This window comes from Aptenodytes forsteri, unplaced genomic scaffold (genome assembly GCF_000699145.1).
Source record: "Aptenodytes forsteri isolate BGI_AS27 unplaced genomic scaffold, ASM69914v1 Scaffold1, whole genome shotgun sequence".
Lineage (NCBI taxonomy): Eukaryota > Metazoa > Chordata > Aves > Sphenisciformes > Spheniscidae > Aptenodytes > Aptenodytes forsteri.
Window position 1 is genome coordinate 457,207 of NW_008795035.1, and position 24,189 is coordinate 481,395.

General features: G+C 35.3%; 1 protein-coding gene across 1 annotated transcript in view; it reads left to right on the forward strand.

Annotated features, from left to right (window-relative positions):
- WDR72 (WD repeat domain 72) overlaps positions 1–24,189 on the forward strand; it is a 115,917-nt gene that overhangs the window by 60,287 nt on the left and 31,441 nt on the right. Inside the window, exons 15-17 of the mRNA XM_009276464.1 lie at positions 3,092–3,183; positions 6,125–6,207; positions 12,664–12,775. Coding sequence (XP_009274739.1) covers positions 3,092–3,183; positions 6,125–6,207; positions 12,664–12,775 — 287 coding nt within the window. The remainder of the gene's footprint in view (positions 1–3,091; positions 3,184–6,124; positions 6,208–12,663; positions 12,776–24,189) is intronic.

Genomic DNA, 24,189 nt, shown 5'->3' on the forward strand with positions numbered 1-24,189 from the left:
GCAAATGATGTACCACTGCAGTCAAGAACCATCATTTTCACATAGAATCAAAGCTGTGTGGGTAGAACCAACAAGACAATGTTACTGTGTCAGCGCTAGTGGGAGAAGTGGATTAGAATTTAAAAAAAAAAAAAAATTTATTCCATAAATGATGTACTTCCATGTGATAATCCTCAATAAATAAAGATAAGAACAGTTGAGATATGTAAAGGATTTTGTACTGTCTCCTAACCTCTGTAAAACTGCAAATGATGTACCACTGCAGTCAAGAACCATCATTTTCACATAGAATCAAAGCTGTGTGGGTAGAACCAACAAGACAATGTTACTGTGTCAGCGCTAGTGGGAGAAGTGGATTAGAATTTAAAAAAAAAAAAAAAATTATTCCATACATGATGTACTTCCATGTGATAATGTTATCTTTGTGTCTGAGTATTAAAGGCATAGTTTTGCTATCTGAAATTGCTATCTCAATGTAGCTATACTTTCTCTATTGCCTCAAAACCAGTTATGTGTATGCAAAGTTATCTCCCTCTCTCCACCTAGGGAAAAAGCCCCTTTCCTGTGAAGTTCCCCTGTCCCTCTCCCTCCTCCCCCCTCCCCAGTAATAAGCATAGCATGAATAGGACTTGGCCTATGATCTTAGGATTCAGCCTTCATTTCACATCTTCCTCTTGCAAATAATTGGTAATTGGATGAACTATCGTAATCTGTGTTCATTCATTCATTAAATCTTGTTATATGATTTATCCTTATTCATCATTCACTCTGTATTCAGGGTTGGAATGAGTTTTCTTTGTTATGATGAGCTGTTAAAATAATGTACTTTTGCCTTTCAAACTTTGTAAGTTTGAAAGAAACCAAGCAAATGCTATTTTGTCCAGTTTGCCTTCTAAAAGTACAATATGTAGCCACACCTGTTTGGGCAGTTGGTTTAGCTAAAACTACAGCATGCTCAAGGGAAAAAACTACGTATTGAATTCTAATTCACCACAGCATTTGCAGGAGTTAGCAGGACGGCTTTCACAGCTTAAGGGTCCTGGTCTCCTAAGTATTACTGCAGTACAAACAACTCTTACTAATTCAGTTACTAATATGAGAAAGAAAATGCGTTCTGATCTCCTTTCAGTAGCTTATCTATCAGCAAAGCCATGAATGTTTCTCCATCCTGTGAAAGTTTACTTTCTATTAGCACACCAGTACAAACTCCAAAGCTTTTAAACTTTTAAATTAAAAACAGGAGAAAGCATATTTGAACAGATTACCCAGTGACTAGGACACTTGCTTAATGTGTATTCAGCTGATATTCATAGTTCTGCCTACTTTGATGCTGGAGAATGGACTTGTATATTTATTCCTTGCAATGCAGCATAGTGTCTAACTACGGGTTTAGTAATGATTTGGGGATTCCAGCTTTCTTCTGTTAATGTTGTCCCACTTTGCATATAGCACTGAAATATTCATTGGGCTATAAGGAGAATTATTTTAGTGTCAGTCAACTATGGCCTTCATCTGGGGAATGCGATAATAAAGTTTAAACCCCTGTTCTTTGGCATATCCAATTATTTTACTGTTAAGGGAGAGTGAAAGGAATTTCTTTTTTGTGGAATAAAATACACTCACATATTTTCATACTTTTAATCTGGAGAGTCAGAACTGGAAAAATGCATTTGGTCAATTCATGGACTATTGGGTATTCTTGGGTGAGTCTGGTATTCTCATTTTGAGTAGAAATTCTGTCTTTGTCAGCATGTGTATATATGTTTCTGCTTAAACCATGGGTTTGACAGATCATCATTCCCCTATGAAAAACATTTGGTTGACAAACTCTTGACTAGTTGCTATCATAAGTTTTCAGCTTGTGTTTTACATCAGTAAGTTTCAGGTTATAGTATTTCTGTGAACTATTAGCTATTTGATTGGATAAATGAAATTTGTGGAATGTGAAAATAGTGAACAGTGAATGACATGTTTTAAGTACACATTGTCAGACCAGTACTAATCTGTTTGGTTTAAAAAAAAAAACCCAACAGTATTTTTTAACATAATTTGAACATTTCACAAAAAAATGTTCATAACCCAAAAAAGAATAAAGTATTAAAAACATGGTTTTGGAAAAACTTGGACCTGAGTCTATAAGCTGTTGTTCATAAATGTGTTTGCATATCTGTTGGTTTTCTGCAACTTGACCCAGCCTGTGAAAATAAAGGAACCTGCAGTAAAATGTGTCAGACTATAAAAGTGGGACAGAAACAGGAAGAAGCTAGTAAGAAAAGCTCTTCAAAGCATTTGTTTGCTTCTGCCTTTTGAGATTTGTATCTGTAACTTAAAGCTCTCAAGCTGAAAGCTTTCAGAGGTGTTTAGTATTGCAAAGCTTTTGAAATATGACTTACTGTTGATTGTAGTGAATTTGAAAGGTGAAATACATTATTTTTAAATGGCATCCAAATATAGTTTGTGCAGGGTCACTATAGCAATGTATTTAAAAGAAATAGTTTAAAATAGTGCAAGGGTTTGGAGAGGTTTTTCACTTCCTTTCCCCTCCATCGATATCCTTTGTCTTCAAGGGTTAGGTTGCTGAGTTAGTGACAAAGTACTGAAGAGCAGTAGATGTACACACTAGTCTCCTGAATTGTAGCCATCTACTGAAATCCCAAATATTGCAATAATATTCTAAATTATTTAACACTGAGAAATACGGAAACCTATAAGGTAAAGCTGCTAATTTCCCTTAAACTTTTTTCCTATGTAATTAAAAAAACCAGCACAAGTCCTTTGTGAAAATGGTATTTTGATTCAGTTCTTCACATAGGACTTTGTTTCTTTAATACAACATAAAAGTTAACTATAATAAGTTTTGAGCCAAATGTAAAGTTCCTGCATATGGATGGTACTTTTCTGTATTTGTGTGCATGTGAATGTTTCAATACCAAGTTACGGGCAAAAGAATGCAAGTGATTTTTGAGGAGAAACTGAATTGTGGTTGATAATATTTGATAGCAGAGTACCTACCTTAAAAAAACCTACCTTAAGACATAAGATTTTTTGTAAGTAGGTTCAGGTTTTGTTTAATAGTTTCATATTCTTTTAGTCCACAGAAATCAGAATCTGTATATGACAAATGGCGAAATACAGAAGCAGTAACACCTTCATTCCCCGGGTTTTGTGGAGAGTTACCAAGCAGTAAGTATATGGAGGAGTAGCAATATTAGCTTTTAAGTGGGGTTTTTTTTGCATGCTTATAGTTGCTAAAATACATCATTTAATTTCAATAATGAAAAAAAATATGTATATTCTTTAGCTTCAAGCAGGTCCAGTTTGCAAATACAGAAATGGGATGACTGTTTTCTTCTGTGAATATCACAAAAGCATGTAAAGAAAATGTTGACTTTTAAGTAATACTGGAATCAAGGATATTTTTTCTGTGATGGCAAAACATTCAGCTGAGTTTTTAAGACATTTTCTAGCAATCTGAAAAGCAGAAATGTAATAAGACAAACACTGTCGTCTCCCCTTCCCCCATCTCCCTCATCACCATTACATGCCCAATAATATATACAGCCCTTCAAGCAAACTGTTGCCTTAGTAATACAAGTCATCTTGACTGTTCAATAATGCCCTTAGACTTTTGGCTTAGGGTGGAACAAAGTAATCTCTTCATGTTAATGTCCCACAGGCAGTTGTTCACCAGTCTCGGCTTTGCAAGCCAGTCTAAGTTTATTTTTACAGTATGCAACTAACCAAAGAATGTTTAAATAAAAACCTGAACAGAATATGGGTATTTGTTGGTATACATTACTGAACAAATATAGTGTTCCTGTTATAGACTAAGTCTTGTCTAGACTGATAACACAAATTCTTTCAGGTCAAATCTTGACCCTCTGCTATGTAAATAAGTCTTAATATCCCCATCTAAAGTCAGTTTTTAGTGTGTTTCCTTCTCTGACTCTTATATGTGCCATAACTGTAGAATTCGTGATGACAGCGGAAATGCCTGTTGGAAGAAAGATGGAACATAATATCAAGTGACAATAGTAAATAAGTAGATGAAAGGAATGGAAACGGTGTAGAGATGACCAAAATATTCATGGACATAAAAGTAGTTTTACTGAGTGACCTAAAACTTCGAAGGTAATCTAACTCATCATATCCCATATCTCATAGTTCACACAATTGTTTGGATTTGCAAATTAAAATCTTATCTGAGACTTGCAGATCTCGCAGACATTTTAGGAATGACCCGTTCTTTAGCATCAAGGACACACTGGACAGCAGAATGGGCAACGTTAAATCTTGATTCTGCTGATGTTTCTGGACTTTCTGTATACATTTACATGTGTGCAAAGAGATGGGAACAAAACCAAATTAAAACAGGAGTCTCTAATGCTTTTTTGCATACATGGACATGAAACTGAAGTACTGCAACAGAGGACAAGGCTAGATGATAGGTACCATATTGGCTGTACTATTCTTGATCAGTGGAGACACTTGCTGAAAGACTGTTCTGTTTAGATCAGAGTAGCCTCAGGTTAGCTCTTGAGGCAGTAAGAACTATAATAGCTATTAATTCAAATCAGCATTGCTTGAGTCTTTCCTCCCATCCAAGATTTTGGAAAGCTGGTTCTATCCCACAGGATTTCCCCACCGGGGGAACTCAACTGCAAACTCAGTAGGTTGGTACTAAAGAAATTAGTTGTAAACTGAGGAGGGAAGGTTTGAAATAATAACATTGACCTTTGACACAGCAAAGCTTCCAAAATGGCAGAAAAAAGAAAAATTCATTCTGATATATAAAGAAACCACATAAAATTCAAATTAAAATGTGAGGAGGAGAGGTTTACCTTTGCATAATCAGTTCTGCCTCTCTTGTTTTGTCATCCCTTTTTATGTTTTCGTATTAGCCTTTACATTTTGTATTATGGTACATGCCATGTCAGCTATCAGAGATAGAGGATAAAATATTTGCTCTTACCCTGTCTTTCTGTAAAATGATATGAAATGCTCTAGTTTTCTTTTTTCCTTTCATTCTTCTTTTTTTGATCATACCTGCATGTATGTTTGTACATATGTTTATATATTATATTAGATATTGACATAGTTACATTTATATGGTCATTTACTGAATAGCATGCTGCTCCCATTCAGACTACACTAGTGTACCCTATTCACTTTGCAATATGCAGGTACTTACTTGATTTTTTCAAACTTCAGTCTTTGCTGCAGGAATCCAACACTTAAGCAAATGACCATGTATTGTGTGATCAGGATACTTGTGAACTTTGGTGTTACTGAAATTCTTATAGTTGCTACTTACAATTCAGTTTTTTCTTCTCAAGACACTATATGGTACTGGCAAGCAGAGATTCTTGTGTGGATTCAAAGGATCATACAACCAATTTACCCAACTTACATGTCTGGCAACAAACATTGTAGTAAAGTACTGAGATGTCACATTTGTCTATTGATGTCCAAATGAGGAAGAAGTGGACTAAACCAGCACAGCTGCCGGTTCAAACTGTGCCTTGCTTTGAAAATAATCTGAAAAATCAGGATGGGTAGTAAGAAAACTCACATGCAAATCCATAAATGCAACATCTGTCTTAACTGCAAGCATAACTGGTGAGCCACTGGCTATGTGACATCTTGACCACACACCAGTATTGTTGCCCTGTAGCAGAAAAGTAAATCAGGTGGAACTGTAACTATACAAAATGTTATTGAATGTATTTTTGCATAGACTGTACTGCTGTTTTAAGGGTAAAGAAACACATATTCAAGTAGCTTTAGAATTTACATAGTAAAATCCATAGTTAAGTAGTCCAAATCAGAAAGTATTCTCAATATCTTTAGAAAATTATGATGAAAACATACTCTGTGGGATATCAGACCTCTGTTCAAAAAAAAAAGACTGATCTGATTTAGGATAAGAATAAATGTTCAAACAATATATTGTCTGAACGCTTTTTGCTTATTGCATAAGATAAAAGCATATTCTAAGAAATTATGCTTTTTCAGATCTTTTCAGGTATGTTGCTGAAGTGGAAAATTTAAAAATGTTAACTATCTTTCTGTTTGAGTGTTCTATATATATTTTCAGTTCATAAATTATGTGTGTGTTTTTCAGGTAAAAGTAGATATCATTCCCCGGACTTTGGGAGTGTTTCATTGCTGAAACTCATTTGTTGTTGGAGTGACCAATCTATAAAGGTAGGAAATAGCCTGTGTCAGTTGTTGCAATGTAATCCTCAAGTAACACTGGCTGTAACGTAGCATTTGGAATCTGTAATGTGACATAATAGTTATGGATTTATGGTGGAATTATTACATAAATTATGCCATTTGGATCTATGGAAAGTAGATTTCAGTATGAAGTATGCTACTCATGAAACTATTTTGCCTTAAATTACATGTTTGGACATGGGAAAGTAACTGTCCTACTAGTCTTTAATCTAGGTGATCTTGTTCATAGCATATGTTTAAAAGAGGAGTTGCCTGTTCTCTAACAACCAGATGTAACTCTACATTGTAAATGCCATTTTATGCTCCAGGAAAATAAAGGCCAAAATAAGGGCAGTGTCATATACCAATGTATTATTATAGAAGAAACAGAAAATGCCTTCTTAAAGGGATAAATAATTAATCCCAAGTCCTTATTAGTTCCTTATTAGAACACTCTTCATGAATGACTTAGAAAAGTAAGTTACGAGTTCCCAGGTCAGATGAAGCTCATGCCTATTGTTAGTGAAGAATCTGATGTCTTGAGGAGATAAATTACTGTTTCTTGAGAGATGACAGGTAGCTGTGAAATAGTCTGAACAGTGAAATCTAGAGACCATTTTTCATTCTGGAAATATGCATTTAAATACAGTTGTATTGTTGCTTGAGTGAGTTAAGGTTCAGGAGTACGAAACTCAAGACCACAAGGGATTTTATTCCAGAAAAGGGAAATAATACCTGTTACAAGTTTATTTTATGATGTTACTTTTAAAATTGAACGCAACTCTGTGCTGCATTTCAAGTGCGAAGAATATTTTCCAGAGCTGAGGTGTGCAGGGGTACTGCAGTGGTAGTCCCCTGTTCTATTAGACAGACAGTAATGGTTTCTGCAAATATTCACATTCAATTGAATTCAGCATTTTATCTTGAGCTTATCAGTTTTTTATTATATCACCACTGTCTGCACATCTTCCATATTATTTCAGCATTCTTCTTCCTTCACAAACTGTCCTGCTTTGTCTTACAATAAGATTTTTTCCTTTTTGAATCCTTTTAATAAAAAAATCGAATACAAGACCTCAGTTTCAATAGCTGCGGTTGTCATATGAAATCCATATAATCTCTTGTTGACCTGGTCAGCTACTGAAACTCTTTACAGAGTAGAGTTGTATAGCCATGAAACTAGTATTTGTAGCATAGCTGATTATGTGAAACCTATGTATTTATATTTTCCAATGAACTTAGTGACTGATCAGTTTATACGATGATAATGGTCTTATCTACCACAGAAGGTTAGTGTGCAGGAAGATAAGGCATGGAATAAGCTGCCTCACGCTTTTTTCATCTGAAAAGACTTTAAATTTAAGACACTGAAATTGTCAAGTACTGCAAATACCATGCTATCAATGCTTCTCAAATTTTAACATTATTAAGACACAGCTTTGTAGTTGCAATAAGCTTTGTTAACCTACTTCGTAGTGCAGATTTTGGGTTGTTTGCAGCCAAACTGCCATAAATATTTTAACATTCAAAATAATTTGTGATGTTGGCAATAGGTGTGGGTATTCAGCAACCAATGATTTATACAAAGCTGTAGTTTTTGTTGATAGTAGGGTGGCTTTGTTAAACCTTTCTTTATACAAACACAGATTTATGGCCAACTTATTAATCCTGAGCAGCCTGATTAAGCACTCACATACATTTACCCAAAACATCACTAGTTACCCTGCTTTTAAAAACTTTTTTTGTTGTTCTCTTCAGTGGAGGATACTGACTCTCAGACGTGACCCAAAGGACTTGCCATTTATTGATTCTTCATCTCCTTACAGTACTGTAACAGATTCTGTGCAAACAGGGAAACTGAAAAAACCTGCTGCAAATGATTGATCAGGGGTCTGCTGACTTGTTGAAGTTGAAGGGCTGAGGGAGGTCTTTTTCTGTCTTAAATTTTAAAAATGCGTATTTTTAAAAAATATTTTTCTAGGATTTTTTTCCCCAGATGATTTTAAAGGAAAGGTCATCTTCATGCATTTTGCTGTTCTTTCAGATAAAATATAGCTTGTTGTTGCCACACTCCCATCCTGCCCAGAAATTATTTAAGTGTGCTCATCTTTTCAGATAGATATAAAAAAGCTTGCCCTGAAACATTTAATATTGAGGAAACAGTGGTTACATTTCTGCCCTTAATTGTCCTTACTCTATATTTAAAATAGCCTGTCCCTCAGTTATATCTGTAATAGTTATTTGGTTATATTTTAATTTTTTCATAATACTACTATATTATTGTAGCTTTATGGAACCTTTTTGGCTGAAAGGGTGAACGTTAAAATAAAACTTATGAATGTTACGAGAATAGTCAAACTGTAGTGCAATCAAAATGTTTTGCCTGTTGTTGACTCTAGCAGATATAAGGATATTTTTTCCACCAGAAGGATTTCTTTGATAATTATTTCCTCGCTCTTCCTAGCTCCTTAGTCTTCAAATGATAGATGTTGAAATGACTTCTCCCTATGCCTTTATTCAGGCATTTCAAGAGAAAGAATACAACAGGAAATAATTTGCTTCCTTTTTTCCTGCTCTAAGATCTTTTTAAATCTCATTGAGTGAAGTTAGTTCTTGTTAGGTTGACTTTCCTGAAGACTGAAGTCCTTTATCTCTTCACAAAATGATTATGGACCAAGTAAGCTTCCTTCTACAATATGTCTTACTCCCTGAGCTGGGCAACCGTTTGTAAAAGAGAGTAAATGACCCTGTCTCCATAGCCGCCCTCCTGTTTTCAGTGCTAATCTCAGCAAAGAAATTCAATACTGAACATGGCAGTGAGTTTTGCATGAAGCTTTAATAGGTCAGTAGTTCCACTAACGAAATGTTAAATGTACAGTCTTCACATCTAGTTGTCACGTAACTAAAATCCTTGACCTCAGTGGGCAGTCTGTAATACTCACAGGGTGCCCATCCGTCTATGGGGCTTCAGCAGTTTGCCTTTCTTATGTACAGCAGTATCAGGGCTCTGTGGTGTGACGTACCCATATAGAAATAACTGAGCTTTATCAGATTCATTACTAATGCCTTCGCAATCAGTAGGAGTCATGCATCTGTTCTTCCTAGTTCTGAGCTGCCTGGACATGAGTCCGCTCTAACCTTGAAATGGTCCTGTTGTACAGTCCCAAGTAATAAGACCTTGTTAGGACTTGGATGTATTAATTCAGGAGCATCATCAGAAATACAGTTTATACAGCTTCAGCGTACAACATCTAGGTCCTGATTTGGAAGTCCTCTACTACCATCCTGATGTTGCAGTATTCCTTTTCTGTGCGAAAAAATTTGTTCTCTATTATCAGCTAGCTGCTCAGCACAGTCTTCCCTTAGGAAAACGGTTGATGCCATATTTAGATCTCTGACACAGTCATCTGCATGAGGAATGTAGTTGCCTTAGCCTCCCTCTTTCACCAGTGGAAAAAGATAGACACTGTGGAGGGACTGCTGAGGTTTTAGGAGGAATGAATCATCTCAGGACTTTCTCATCTCTTTCTACTGATTCCTGCAGTGCACCTGTATTTTTTTTTTCACCTGAGTTACTTCGTTTCCATTAATATCTAAAATAAGGTGGGATGAATCTGAGGTATATTACAAAGCACTTCACTTTCAAAGAATAAACCACTTCATGTTAAGGCCGTTACAGAGAGTAGTACTGATAAGCTAGTGCCTTCTTTACTGATGCCCAAGTTTATAGTGATTTCTCTAACAAGCTCTGAATGCATTTGTTTTCACAGCGTTTGACTCTACCTGAAGCCAACTGACTTCAGTATAAGCATCTAGACAACTCTCCTGACAGTTACTATGCAGAATTAGAGGAAAGCAGACTGGATAATACAAGTCTGATGTTTTGATCTGCATTTTTTTGCTCCCTGATGTGACTGTGTTGTGCAGGCATCTGGGAGGCAGTTTCTGCAAGGCTCAGCCCTGTAAGAGGTTACGGCCTGAGCAATAACCAGGAGTGATGTCTATTGACTTCTCTCCTTAGACCCACTCATTATAAAGAGAATAGTAATCCTTGGAAGTAATTGATAAAGTGTAGAAAGGAAAGCCAGTATAACTTGGTATAGATGTAACAGTACAGCTTGCCTCAACTTTTGTTCACTCGTCTTTTTGTTCTCTGGTATTGCTGCTGCAGAGTCAAACAATTACCTTTCACTCCTTAATATCTGTATTTATAGTTGGACATATGCTATTTATACTTTCTCAGGCGTAGAAGTGTAACTTCTGTCATATTTCACAATCCCAACTAAAAAGCAGCTAGTATTTACAACAGTGGTTACAATTACGGGGGGGAAAAAATGAACACATATTAGTAGCCGACAAGTTAGCCAATGTATATGTAATCCAGAAGGATGCTAAAGATAAAGTGGAAACTATCAGAGAAAATGAAAGGTGCTCATGTAGATTTGTTTTGTGTTAGAAACAGGCAAAGCTTCTGGAGATTTTTAAACTTGGTGATAATGATAGATGAGGTATATTAATTTCTTGGGGAAGATGCAGTGAGAGGACAAAACCAAACATGTGAAACCACACTGAGCACTGTGGAAATGCAGGTTCAACAAAGTGATAGACAAGTAGCACGCAGAGACGTACAGGTGCCTCTACAATATCATGTTGTGCCATTTGCTACAGTTTTTTATTTTGTTTTAAGATGTTAGAGGAAATTAATGTTACAAATGCTGCCTGGCTGGCATACACAGCAATGGTACAGGTAATGAATATCTGATCCAGATTAGTGACAGGTTCTTAGCAGATCAGAACACCATGAGAACCACATAATGTGTGCAATTCTTTTGTGTACCTCTGTAGGAATTTTTTTGTCAAAAATTTTCCCAGGACAATGACAACATGTCTGTTTCCTTCTCTTTCTTAATTATTGTAGATATATTGTCAGAGTCTGCTGTAAAGTCAGGATCTGTAATCCCCAAAGCTCAGGGTTGTACAGATGTGAGGAATTGGAAACTCCCTTTGGTTTCCCCTGTAAAATAAAGTGCTATTATAACAAGATAAAGGTTTGTGCTATGTTAAAACACATAGGGCTGGGTTCACTCGCTGTGAACTTTCACACTGTGGACCTGACTATGGTATACTTGTCTACAATAAAGGATTTTGTCACAAAGGACACCTACAGCCTTTGTTCTGCTTAATGATTTGAATTTACAAGGGCAGCTAGAAATGTGGTTGAGGACAGCCCATGAATTCTCTGTACTTGATTAGTGAGATGAAACTCTCTCTCTTCAGGCAGTTTGAGGGAGCCTGCATATTAACTTCAATTCATACTAAACTTAAATAATTTTTAATAGATTGTTTATAATATAAATATTATATAAACATAAAATGTTTATAATATAGACATATTTAACTTAAAATTTTCATATTCAATTTAAATTCATATTTAAGTTGAGGTGGAGTACACTGTCCTGGAAAATTTAGATTCTCTCTGTCTTTCAGGAATTTTCTTGTACTTGAGAATGAATACCTTCCTGAGGGGGAAAAATTGTATTTCTTTTCTGAAGGAAATACCAAATGAAGAGAAGGTATGCATGCTGCCATTCTGCACCATGCTGAAATTTAGACTGAGTAAGGATTGCAGAAGCTTGGGTCCATTGTGTAAGGTCTTCATGTGCTTCATAAACATCTTAGGTCTTTAACTTTCTCCATTCTCCTGGGGCTTCTCTGCTAAAGTAAAGAGAAGGAAAGTAATAACTCTATCATACAGTCTCCACACGGCGTTGTCTGAACACCCATATGTGGTGCATCAGCTATTGCAAGTGCCATTTATAGGCTGTTCATAATTCCTGCAGATGTTCCGTTTGGATAAGAGGAGTTTGAGGAATGGTATTTCTCTGTTAGACAAAAAATACAGTATTATCATGTTTGAGCTAGAGGAACAGAGGATCACCATTAATAACAAAACATTCTTTAAGCTTTTCAGAGAGAGACTAGACACCAAAAATTCTAAAAAAAGTCAAAATACAAGGTTCTTATTTGGTCTATGAAGCATTTTTGCACACATCGTAGAAAAAAAAAAAAGAAGATATTTCTTATTAGCTGTTATCACCATGTGCTTTACTAATGTATATTGTCATGACCCCTTGAAATCAAGGAGGCAGTAGAAGGCTGATTCTAGTTCTGAGATTAAAGAAAATGAATGTTTAACTATTGGGAAGCAGTCACGATTGACAAATTGCACCATTTTATTGCTATCCAGTTAACATTTATTTCTCAAAATGTATGTAGAGACACATGATTATCACTGTCTGAAAGATATTGATAAGTGTTGGCTTTCTAATGACACTCACTGGAACAGTCTTAAAATTTTGTAGTAGTTATTTAAAATTGTCAAATGCTTAGATAAATAATTGAAGTACTGATATCCCCCCCAATAATAATTTGCATTTATGACAGATTATTGAGGCAATGCAAGCAGTGCTGATGGCAGAAGTTCAAAGGACTATGAATACCTTGAGAATGACGGCAATCTGCAGAGAGCCGTTGGCCATAGTAGAGAATGGAAATGGTAAGTTGCAGACACTGCCAAAGACTGAGGAGAGGGATCTGCAATACATTAAAAATGTTTCTTTGCCGTGTAGGTGGAAAACTTATTGGTATATTCTTTTAGAAGAACTTTCTCTAGTACTCAGAACAAGTTAGGAGTATGAGTTCATAATAAATTACTTCTGTGTAAGACAAGCCAAATGACCTATTTCTGACCTTATCACGCTATGAGTTTTCTCATAGGATTGTTAAGGAGTTAAAGGACTTTCACACTCTCTCATCTTTGAACATTAAAGAAGAAAAGGTAAAGTTTGATTATATGATAGTTCTGGTATTGTAAATACATTTGCAAATAAGGGAAGCAGCGTGTTTGAAAAAGAATCAGTAAATCATATTGAAAAGAACTTTTACAAAGTTATCTTTTCAACTTTTCAATGACATCAGAACTTATACAGTACTAAAAATTAATTGCTTAAATTTTATAACTTCATAATGTAATACAGAATATTTTATTTTTCTTTTAGAAATAACCTCCCTGCAAGGAGATATCAAATGCATTTTACAATTAGATCATTTCATTTTACAAGAAGCTTACTCTTTGCGACTTTACAATGGTCCTAACATTTATGGTAAAAAAGATTGAACCTGAATTTATGTTATGAAGTTATACTAATTTTTTTTAGCCCATTAGCTGAGTCTTAAAATTAAGTGACCTAAATTTTAGATCCAATCTTATTAGTGAGCCTTCTCTTGGGAAACTAATTTATAATCTCATTGAGTGTGTGTGTCTGTCATGAAAATTTGTTACCGATCTGCTTGTGTTCCAGGATACTAAAAATGATCAGTGATACTTGCTTCAGGTCACGAAACAAAACGGTGTCTCTATAATTTCGACTGTTGGAATATAGTGAAACTCAAAACACTTTGAATAATTGTCATATATGAGTTTATACTTTGCTTACACTGAAGATTGCTTTGAACCATTTTACTTTTATATGGTTTGGGATAAGATGCGTTGTAACTAAAACATCCCCAGCTGTAATGTTCATATATGGATTTGATTTCAAATTTCCTGAATGTTCAGGGTGTATTTCAATGTGGTGTTTTGACATGGGTTACAACAAAAATGGGACTAACTGGAAGTTGCAAATGCAGATATCTGCAAACTCCAGACGTGTTTAGGTCTTTGGGTTTGTTTCAAAACCTTATATACTAGATAAAAAAAAATTCTGTTATGTAAAGAGTGCTGGAATAATTACAAGACTCTAGTAATTTAGTCAATTGTTGTTTAATTCTATTTAAGTACTAAGGCTCACACAAGTTATGAATTCAGGGGAGTTCCTTCAGCTTTCTACTTTCTGAAAGGGGGATTTGGTTGATTGTATGTCTAGTAAAAGATTTTTACCATCATTTTGTTCTTAACCCTATTGTTTGAAGGTTATTCAACAAACAACTACAAAATTGGTTTGCTAGAATGATCACAGTATTCATATGCATTTATACTGGCTAGGACTTTTTTTTCCCCATACTTCATAATCTGAACTACATAAATATAATCCTGTAAAGCAGAGTGAATTTTTTGACATATCATTGTTCAGCAATTTAATGTATTCTGGAATAGACAGGAAACGTACAGGAAGACTGGGAAAGAGATGTTACACTGTGAGTATTTAATATCATATTAGCTTTCTTTTTGTTCTCATTTCCATTCATGTTTTTGTTTGTTGCATTATTTATCACAGTATGTAAATAGCACAAATATTCTTGTTTTTGTTTTTATTGTTTTCCAATAGGCGCTGCAGAACTTGATGGGTTTATTCAGAATTGAACACACTTTTTTGTGATTTCTAGTATGTTAGAGTAAAACTATTTGTGGCATGTAATTATATGCAAAAATTATTAAAAACTTATCCAGGAGTAAGTCCACAACCAGTGTAATTACTAAGACAAGTAATTATGTCAGGTTTTAGTCATTCATCTGATGAATGAAGGTATGTTGTCTTACATCTTATTAAATACTCTGTATTTATGGGTTGTACAGTAGCTTCATTCTGTGCAACACCAAGGTAAAGGTTAAATATTGTTTCAGGTTTTTAATTCATAAGTCAAGACTGGGATCATGCACTCTGACCCAAAGTAAAAGTATCTGAATCTTGGGTGCCATCATCATTGTATTGTATTGCATTTTTGTTTAATTGGAATTAATAGATTTGATCTAGAGGTGTTTAGCTCAACAAATTTCCACTGAAGTCAATAGAAGTTTTCTTTAAAAAGACAAACAGAACTTCAGGATTTGACCTTCAGTTTTTATTATCTTTAAAGTTTATAATATATTATATAGGTTTTTTTAAGAAAGCTCCTTACTCCTTAGGAAGCTCCTGCATCCTTACTTCATGGTTAAGGGTGATAGCATTTTGACAGCAGCTTCACTTGCTGAATAACTTGAAATGCCATATTTTTCTTTGTGGTTCCATACAGAATTGTTTATTAATTGAATAATTAGAAAAAAACCCCGCAAAACCATAATATATTTTTCGAGAAACAAAGATAAGGAATTAAAAAAGCTATTCATGTAAAGCATGCCAGAGAAAGGGTTAACTGTGTTCTGTCCTAGTTCATTCTCCCATTGTTGTTAAAAGGAAATATAAATGCAAACAGTTGCAATTTCTTTGTTCTTTATGTTAATGTCAGAGATAATAATTTTGGACCTGTTCCGAACTTATTGATAGCAATCTTACCATTGATTTCTGCAAGCTTTGCTTCAGTTCTTCAAAGAAGCTGAGGTTTTCCCTAATTTTCTTTCATAATTCTGAAAAAGTACATTGCACTTTATTTCTTCTTGCCTTTTTCCTAAACACTGGTAATCTCAGGTTCATGGTACCATTTAACAGGTTGTCAGTGTGGTATTGTTTTCCACTGCCATGTGAGTCAGAGGCAGCGATTTTAAAGTCTTAAGAATCTATTTACCCACTTTTATTTGCATAAACTAAGAGGAACTAAGTTTGGCATTCTTCATTCATTTTTCATCTGTAGTATTTGATGTTATGACGTACATGCTTAGTCCATACCCAGCCGTGTGCAGAACTACTTTGATGGGAGGAAAAATGATGGTAAATACCACTGTTCTCATTCAATAGCCCAGTGATTGGATACAAAGAAATTGGATAGTCCCTCCTGTAGTTGATTTGAACCCATATCTTCCTCAACAGTAATTCATTGTTTATCCTCAAGGCATTCTGCAGTGAGTCATCTACAGAAATTGTTTCACTTTTCATGGAAATCTCAAAATATTGGCAAGGGTAAGAGTTAGAGATGGGATTCCCTCACCTCCAGGCGTGTGTTGTGTGCAGGACTGTGATCTCCTTTTAGCTACTTGCACTGAAGCAGTTTCCTATGTGCCATCCCTGGATGCCTATTTCTTCTAATGCATAGGGAGCCAAAACTATCTTATCTGAAACAGCATTACAGCATACAAGTTCTTCTGGAATTGTGTGCCTCAATTTTTTGTAAAATGTGAAGAACTGGATTTATTTACCTTTTAAGAAAATTGTGAGGATAAATGTGTTTAAGATGTTCATGCTCAGATATTAAATTGAGGAACTGATGTATGTGATATTCCAGGAATGCCAAAAACTGGAAAAGTGAAAGAAAAGCATAAAGTACAGGCTTTATTCCTAAATACAGAATATTATTTTAACTGCCTCTTAGATTTGTGAAAAATTTAAATGTGAAAAATCACACCACTAAGGCTAGCTTGCAATAAATTCTGGTTTGCACTTAAAAATTCCTAGTTTAAGAAACTGCTAATGATTCAAGCTTTTAAGTATATTTGAAAGCTATTAGCTATAACCTCATCTTTTGTATGTGGTTTTGGAGCTCTTTAAACTATTCAATTAAATAAATTGGTTCTTGCAGGAAAAAAGCTGCTGCTGATAAATACCAGAGTGAAATTAATGGTGGCAATTGAATTCCATAGGTTAGTGTAAAGAATTGTCAAAGACTTATCTAGAATATAACAATATGTTTTGTTAAAATGAGGAATCCATTCAGTAATGGTAAATCAATGAAAGGCGGGATATAACAGCTTCTGTTCACTAGAAAAGTGTGGTGACCTGCAGCAGAGGGTTTCAAACACTTCTATTGTCTGGGTTTCAGAAATCTGTCTGGTTGCAGACAACTTTTTTATGTCAACTTTTAGGAAGTCATTCTGGGAACGTGTCTTTCTGTATAGCAAATGAATCTTCTTGTCTGCCTGCAAAGTCTTAAAGTTTTGTCAAGGAAGTGCAGATAAGGAGAAAGGTTGTTCTGTCTGTTATTTTCTTTCATATTGTCATCTTGTTACAGCCTACTGTCTTTTCATATTAGTCCAAATATACATTCTGACTCTGTATTTAAACAAACAAAAAAGACCCAAAAGACAACCCTGGCTCTGAGCATTAGTCTATTTGGAGCATTGATATCACAAAAATTACACAGGATTTCAATGAAAACTTGTCCTTGGTCGCCTGATTGCTGGGGAAATAACATTTAGAGATGTAAAACGCATTGATACTCTTATTTACTGTAACCGCATTAATGTAATTTGTATTGTTTGTGTTCTGGTGAAATACTACGTACCCAGAAAACTTGAACAACATCTGAGGAATCCATTTCTGGCTTAATGTTTTACATTCAGATAAACATACATCTGTCCTCATATCCTTACATTTTCCTTACTGTGTTAGTTTCAAGTTTGGATTTGGGCTTGTGACGTATGTAATGTATTCAATCTTTGAAACTGCTTGCCTTGCTGTGGCTGGGTTCCATATCCAACATGAATTAAGTAATCAAGCAAAACCTGGAAAAAGGTGTCCAGACAACATGTGCTGGAGTCCTAGAAATGCACATATCCAGAAAATGAAAGCTATCGGTGCAGCTCTTGAGAAATCTCTCCTCTCTTGTGGATTGACTGCTTGTACAATCAGGGATTAAGTCAGTGGGGATGGGAACTCATGGGAGGATTTCTGATAAACAAAAGAAGAAAAGGCTAAAGAGAAGAGGAGAACTGGATACAAAGGAACGGGAGGTAAAAAGAAAAAAGTTTAGGGAAAATGGAGAAGAAAAAAATAATAGAAGCATAGCAATGTGAACATGTACAAAAGGTTACCAGTTTTCCAATGGAAATCACAACCAGGAAACTGGTTGCTGATTAAAAAAATTCAAGAACAGAATTTGGTCCCATTTCTGGTATGATAAAGGTTATGATAAAGGTGGAACTAGGAAATGAGGACATTTTGACAGTGTGCATGATTTTGGATTGAAAGAAATTGAGAAAAGAGATTATTAAATGCACAAGCAGTTAAGAATCCATGTAGCCCAGCAGCATGGGTTTTGAAGAGCATAAGAGGAGATGCTCCTTTTTTAGCACGTTCCAATCACATGAAAGAAAAAAGACAATTCAGTTGTCTGGAAGAAAACCAAAGACAGTTAAGAAGCATCTTTCATTGTGACAGATATCCTAAAGGAAAGCAAGTGAAGGGTTTGGGTTAGTTTTTATAACCTATTTGTTAAACTCACAAATTTTACTGATTTTTTTTTTTTTTAATGCAGATATTTGAAGGAACCTAAGGTGATTTACCCTATGCAGGCTATTTAAAGATTTTTATTGCTTTAGATGAACCAATAGTACTTCCCGCTGCTTTCTCAGACTAGTTCCATTTTTCAAGGGCATTGAGATTAAGTATCGTCAGTTTGGCTTATGAAGTTCTAGAGTATATCTCCAGAGCTTATGTTTCCACCGGCCAAAAAGTGTAACAGGACTAATAGATTGCACTTAGCAATGATTACATTACATTTGCATGAACACACCCTAAAAAGAGCAACATTTCTACATTATATCAAAATTCTGTTTACAAAATGTAGTGAGAGCTGATCTGGTTAGGTCAAAGTAGAGTCCTGTTTCATATAAGTTGAAATCCGAATCAGGCCACTGTTGTCATGAGGTAAGCATAGGTTTTGGTAAAAATGAGTGAGAATGTTGATGTGAAGAAATCTTTACACTTCAGGAATTCTTTTCATATATGGATCCTCCAAAATGTATAAACTGAAATGTACTTCTGAGCCTCACAGTATCTGTGATTAAAACATGTAGTATTTCAAATGCAATTGATCAAAACCGTCCCTCTTCCTATGCAGCCTCTCTGTGCTTTGAAGTATTTCCAACCTTTAGTTTTAGTTTTAGAGCAACATCTGAACCAAACACTATGATCGTATTTTCTTGCAGTTGCTACTTTTCAACTGGTTTGACTTTTGGCTTCAGATATCTTCCTGTCTGGCATCTGTCACATTTTTCCAGTTTAACCCTCTTCGCCTGTTGCACGTTACATCTTCCACCTGGATTCTTACAGGCTGTTTTATTCCTTTACATTCCCATCTTCCGCTTCCTCTTTTTCCCGAGAAACAAGAATGTTAAAAATTATCTGCAAAATGAAATTTCCTTTCTCTGTCCATTCTGTTCTTCTTATTAGTGCAACCATTTCAGTCAATAAGCACAGAAAGTTTTTTAGATGGAAATGAAGTTTTGTGCTCTTGGACAAGTTCATGCACATAACAAAATTCATTAAACTATTAGACTTATTTCAGGCTGTTTTAAAAAATTCTCTGGCAGGCCAATTTTGTGTGTGCGTGCATTAGCCATAAGCAGTATAAGAAATGATTGTATAATCAACATTTCATCACTATTAATGAGAATTAGATTCATCTGTAATCTCATTTTAGTCCGTGAAACAGCAAACCAATGAATCTAGTATTTGTTTGATGAATGGACTTTGAGTGTAAGCTGGTGACAGCAGTAGCTTTCCTCTGTACTGAATATGCATTAAAAATGAGTATATTATATCCTAGTTTCATATTACAAATATTTCCAGTAAAAGAATACAAATCAATGTTGTATTTTAGCATCTAACCTGCGGTTTAACTATACCACTGTATCATGTCCTATATATCCAATTAAAACTGTATTTTGATCCAGTAGTCTTTAATATTAGTGGTCAAGTACTAAAGGAAGTAAGCTTAAAGACTTGTTCTAGAACTACAGCTTATTTCATTCCATGCGTCATATATTTTACCAGAGAACTCCTTAATGTAGCAGAAATCAGATTTGGTGTGTATTTTTACACAAAATCAAATTGCACAGGCGCCATCTCAGACTCCTCCAAAACATTAGGAAGGATAGGATTCACTGGTCAAGGAGGCAGTAAGGATGACATGTATTCTAAATTCAAATGCACAATATAGTTTGGACAATTTTGTCTTCTATGTGCTTTTTTCAGTGTTTACTGAATGGGAAGAATCTCTAATATACCTTCTATTTAGATCTTTAAAAGTAATCACTCTTTTTCAGGCTGTTAATACAGACATATAAAATTATCATTGGTTCATTTTTAGTCTCTACTGGTTATTTAGAAGTTCATTTGGTGTAGGCAAAGTACAACAGTGTTGTCTTTCAAAGATTTGAAAGCTGGTTCTGAGTTGGGGCTTCAAAATAACAAGTGAAGGAACTGCAAGTACTCCATGGTTAAAGCAGTGTCCCCAGCTGTTTTGCGGCAAGCCGAGTCTTCTCTGTCTTCCACCGTTTTTTGAAGAGCCACTCCTTGTCACATCTTGCTTCCTTATTCTGAATGTCTCCTTGCCCATATTGTTGTTCTTTAGTCAAACAAAGCGTTCAGGCTTGCTAATAGCGTATAATTTGTAATCCTTATAGTTTAGTTGGAACCCTGCTTTTTTATGACTAATTTAGTATAGGTCAATAGGTCAAATAAGCCTCCCGATGTTCCCTTAGAGCTGGAAGAGATGTAAACATACCATGGAAAGTAAGTGTGTAAGTTACAATGTAATTTTTTAATTTCTTGTCTGTCATCCTTTCTTTTCATCAAGCTGTGTCTGTATAACATGAGTCTTAATTTTGTCCAAAAAGGTAGAGAACAAACCCTATTTTTTCACCCTGATTAGGTTACGTTTTGAAGTTTGTCCTTTTACTATTTTAACTTAGCAATACTCAAAATCTTTAACTGCTCGGATTCTCTCCTGTCCATTGTCCACACTGTTAAGTAACTCACAGGCCTTAATGGTGTTTCCCTGCTTTGCTCTTTATTGGTCCTTCTTTCACTCACCCAGCTTCTGTAAAAGCTTCTGAATAAACCAGCAAAAAAAGAATACTGTAGTTCTAAGTGTAACACTTCCTCTCGAATTTGTTGTGCTAATAATTCCTGCAAAGCTGGAGATTTTCTATTATGGGTCCATTATGAGAAGCAGACTGAGGGGGGGGGGAGGAAAAAGTACTTCCATGTATAATCCATTATTAGTACTGAAACTTAGCCCTGTGCTTATAGCCGTAGAGCAGAACAACACAATATCAGAACACCTTGTTTATATTTATGATAACACTCCATCTAGAATTTTTCTGGGCTATTGATGTTCTGTAATCTCCAGACTCCTGATACTATTTTTATTAATTTCTTCCTATAAAATTTCTTTGCTGTTTGTTCATGTACAGTGTTACGGGTACATGAAGGTCAGGAAAGACTTAAATAGGTCCTACCCTAGAAGGACTGGAGAGCTGGATGCCTTTCTGAGAAAGGAGTGGTTCGGAAAAGGATGGATAAAGGGGATGATCCCCAGGTTAGAAGAGTTTTCTTCTCCATGTTATGTGATTATACCGCTGCCCTGCTTGAAAAAGGTTTGCAAGAGTTTGGCAGTATTTTTTCTTCTTTGGGCTCTGTTGCCTGGCTTTTGCTTATTGTGGGGAATAAAATCTTGCTGAGAGGTTTTGATTGCAGTTAGCTATGGCTTGTATTGTCTTGGGCTGTTGGGAAGCCAGACCAATCTGCAGTGTGCAGTTAACAATTTTTCCCATGCTTTGATTAGTCCTCTCTTATGTGATCAGAATAGCATTTATTTATTTTATTTTTTTTAGGATATGTGAAGCAGGTGACTACATACCTCCCAATTTTGAATCTTGTATTTTTGAATCTTTTAGAAGATACAGAGTTGGTTCCCGAACCTAGTCTTGATGATCCTGTCCTTGAATTTCAGAATATCTGACTCCCCGAACTTATATGAAAGGAAATTATAAAAATAAGTCAACTCAGATATTGAACTAAACAGTAGTACAATAATTATGTGGCAGTAAGACAAGTTAAATGCTTTAATAGTATTGTTTAAAAAAAAAATCCTTGCAGAGAGAAATTACTTCAAACTACTGCTAATAGTTTTCATTAAGATGGAAATTTTCCATTATGCGTTTTGTGAAAAACAAACTGAAAGGTAGAACTACTTTATTTATACAAGTCTTCATTATTAGTATCGAAGTTGAGAGTCTAGCTAACGCTCACCCAGCAGAGCAACGCGACTGAACAGTGCTTGTCTCTAATAATAAGAGGGCAAGACATCTGCCTCAGCAAACAAAAAATGGGAATAACTCAAAAGAAGCCTTTCTTGCCTATCAAGCTTATCAGGAAAATATTGAACCAGTTGGAGGTACATATATATCCATCATTTATGTAGAATGTATATCAACAGAACTGTTAAATTTCAGGATGGAGAACGTGTTCATCTCTGTGCACTTCTGCACCTTCACACATTTTTAGAAGTCTTAGTACATCCATCTGTATTTCATGTCTCTTATGTAATCCAGAATCTATTTTGCTTTTTATATAAAGATGAGCTCACTGTTGTTTCAAAGCCGATAAACATTATTAATAGAAATAGTATTTCATATTTGGATGGTACATAGAACTAATCAGCACAAGATGACTTCCAAATTCTGAAATTTAATAAGTATATTGTCCAGTATTTTCTTCTCATGCCTGGTTCATATTTAGTTGTTTCAGCATGTGCTTTATTTTAAGGCCGAAAGTTAGACCCACCAAGTATCCTATCTTGCTTCAGCATTATATTTTAGTTCTTCAATTGTACTTACTAATGAAGATGGCAATTCAAATGTTAATGAATACAGAAACCTTTCCAGTACGTCTGAGGATATTTTTTTCTCAAATTCAAAGTGTATCAGCAGAAGATTCTGTGCCCTGCCCCCCCCCCTTGGAAAAATTTTACTTGTATCACACTTGATACCTATCAGTAATTCCCTAAAGACCAGGTGCCTGTATTGTTCTCATATGATGGATGTGAGTCACGTCACCTGCTGCACTACCAGGAGATGCTCAGATAGCCTAGTGAAGAGGGTGAAGTAGGAACCTGAATCCAGGAGATATTTTCTGTAGAATAATTAATAGCTGGTCTGTGTGTTCTTCTCTACCACCCTTATATCAGGATAGGTTTTGGATTTCCTTTTTCCTTCCCTTTTTTCCTTAAGCTCCAGAAGTAAATTTAAAAAGAAAGAAACAAAATATATCTGACATAAGTAAAGCATGCCTGCTCAGTTTTATGTACCAATCATGTTCTGCTGCTAAATTTTCTGTTTCTTTTGGAAATGGAGTGGTGTCAAGGTTTTGCATCTTGCCAGACGGGAGAGTTTAATGCTGACAATGAACATAAATCTTTGTCTTGACTGGAAAGACAATCTTTTTTTTTATTGTTATGTAAGTTAAGCAGGCACTGGTTTTAATTTGTGTTTTCAGGAAAGAGTAGCATTTTTATGAGTTAGGAAGATCTTTCAAATAGATGTGTCCTATATAATCTTAGCAGATTAAGGCTGTCCTCAACCCACAGGAAAGAATGTTATTTAATTAGTATGTGCCTCTTGGAAGGTTCAAAAGGAGCCTCTTTCACTAGCGACCATTGTTATCCATGTCAAGGTATGATATATGGTATATTATATGAATTACACTGCTGGCAATAGACTATATTAAGGAATAGTAAAAAAAGATCATGAGTGTAAACCTGTGCTTTTCTATAATGAAATTTAATGGTTTAGTTGCATGATTAGGAATGTTTTAAAATAGGACTTGTATGTGGTTAAGGACTTATGTCAGTGACAAGCATGCTAGAACCGAAGCTAAAACATCAGTAAGGTCTAATCTAACAGGCATAGCAAGCAGATCTACCTCACGTGTATGGGGACAGCAAGGCACGTCACAACAAAGAATAGACTGACGGACAGGGCAGAGAACCGTTGTTTCCAATCTTCTCGTGATAATTTTACGTAGCAGCCATATTTGCAAAACAATTTCTCTAATGTTCCATGGCTTATAAGGGAGTAATTTCCCTCAGCCTGGAGCAAGCTGGTTTTTGTAAAGGGTCTTGAATGGTCAGCACAAATGTATGCTGTTTTTTAGTTATGCTCTAATATCGCTCACAGATATTATAAGGCAGTGTTCTTTTTCAGTTTCACCACGCCTCTTAAAATGTGCCTTTCACCATTTGTGTTTTACTATCTAAAGAGGATTTAAGGGGTAGGGCTACTCTGGAATAATAAATGCCCCTTCCCTCATTGCCCCC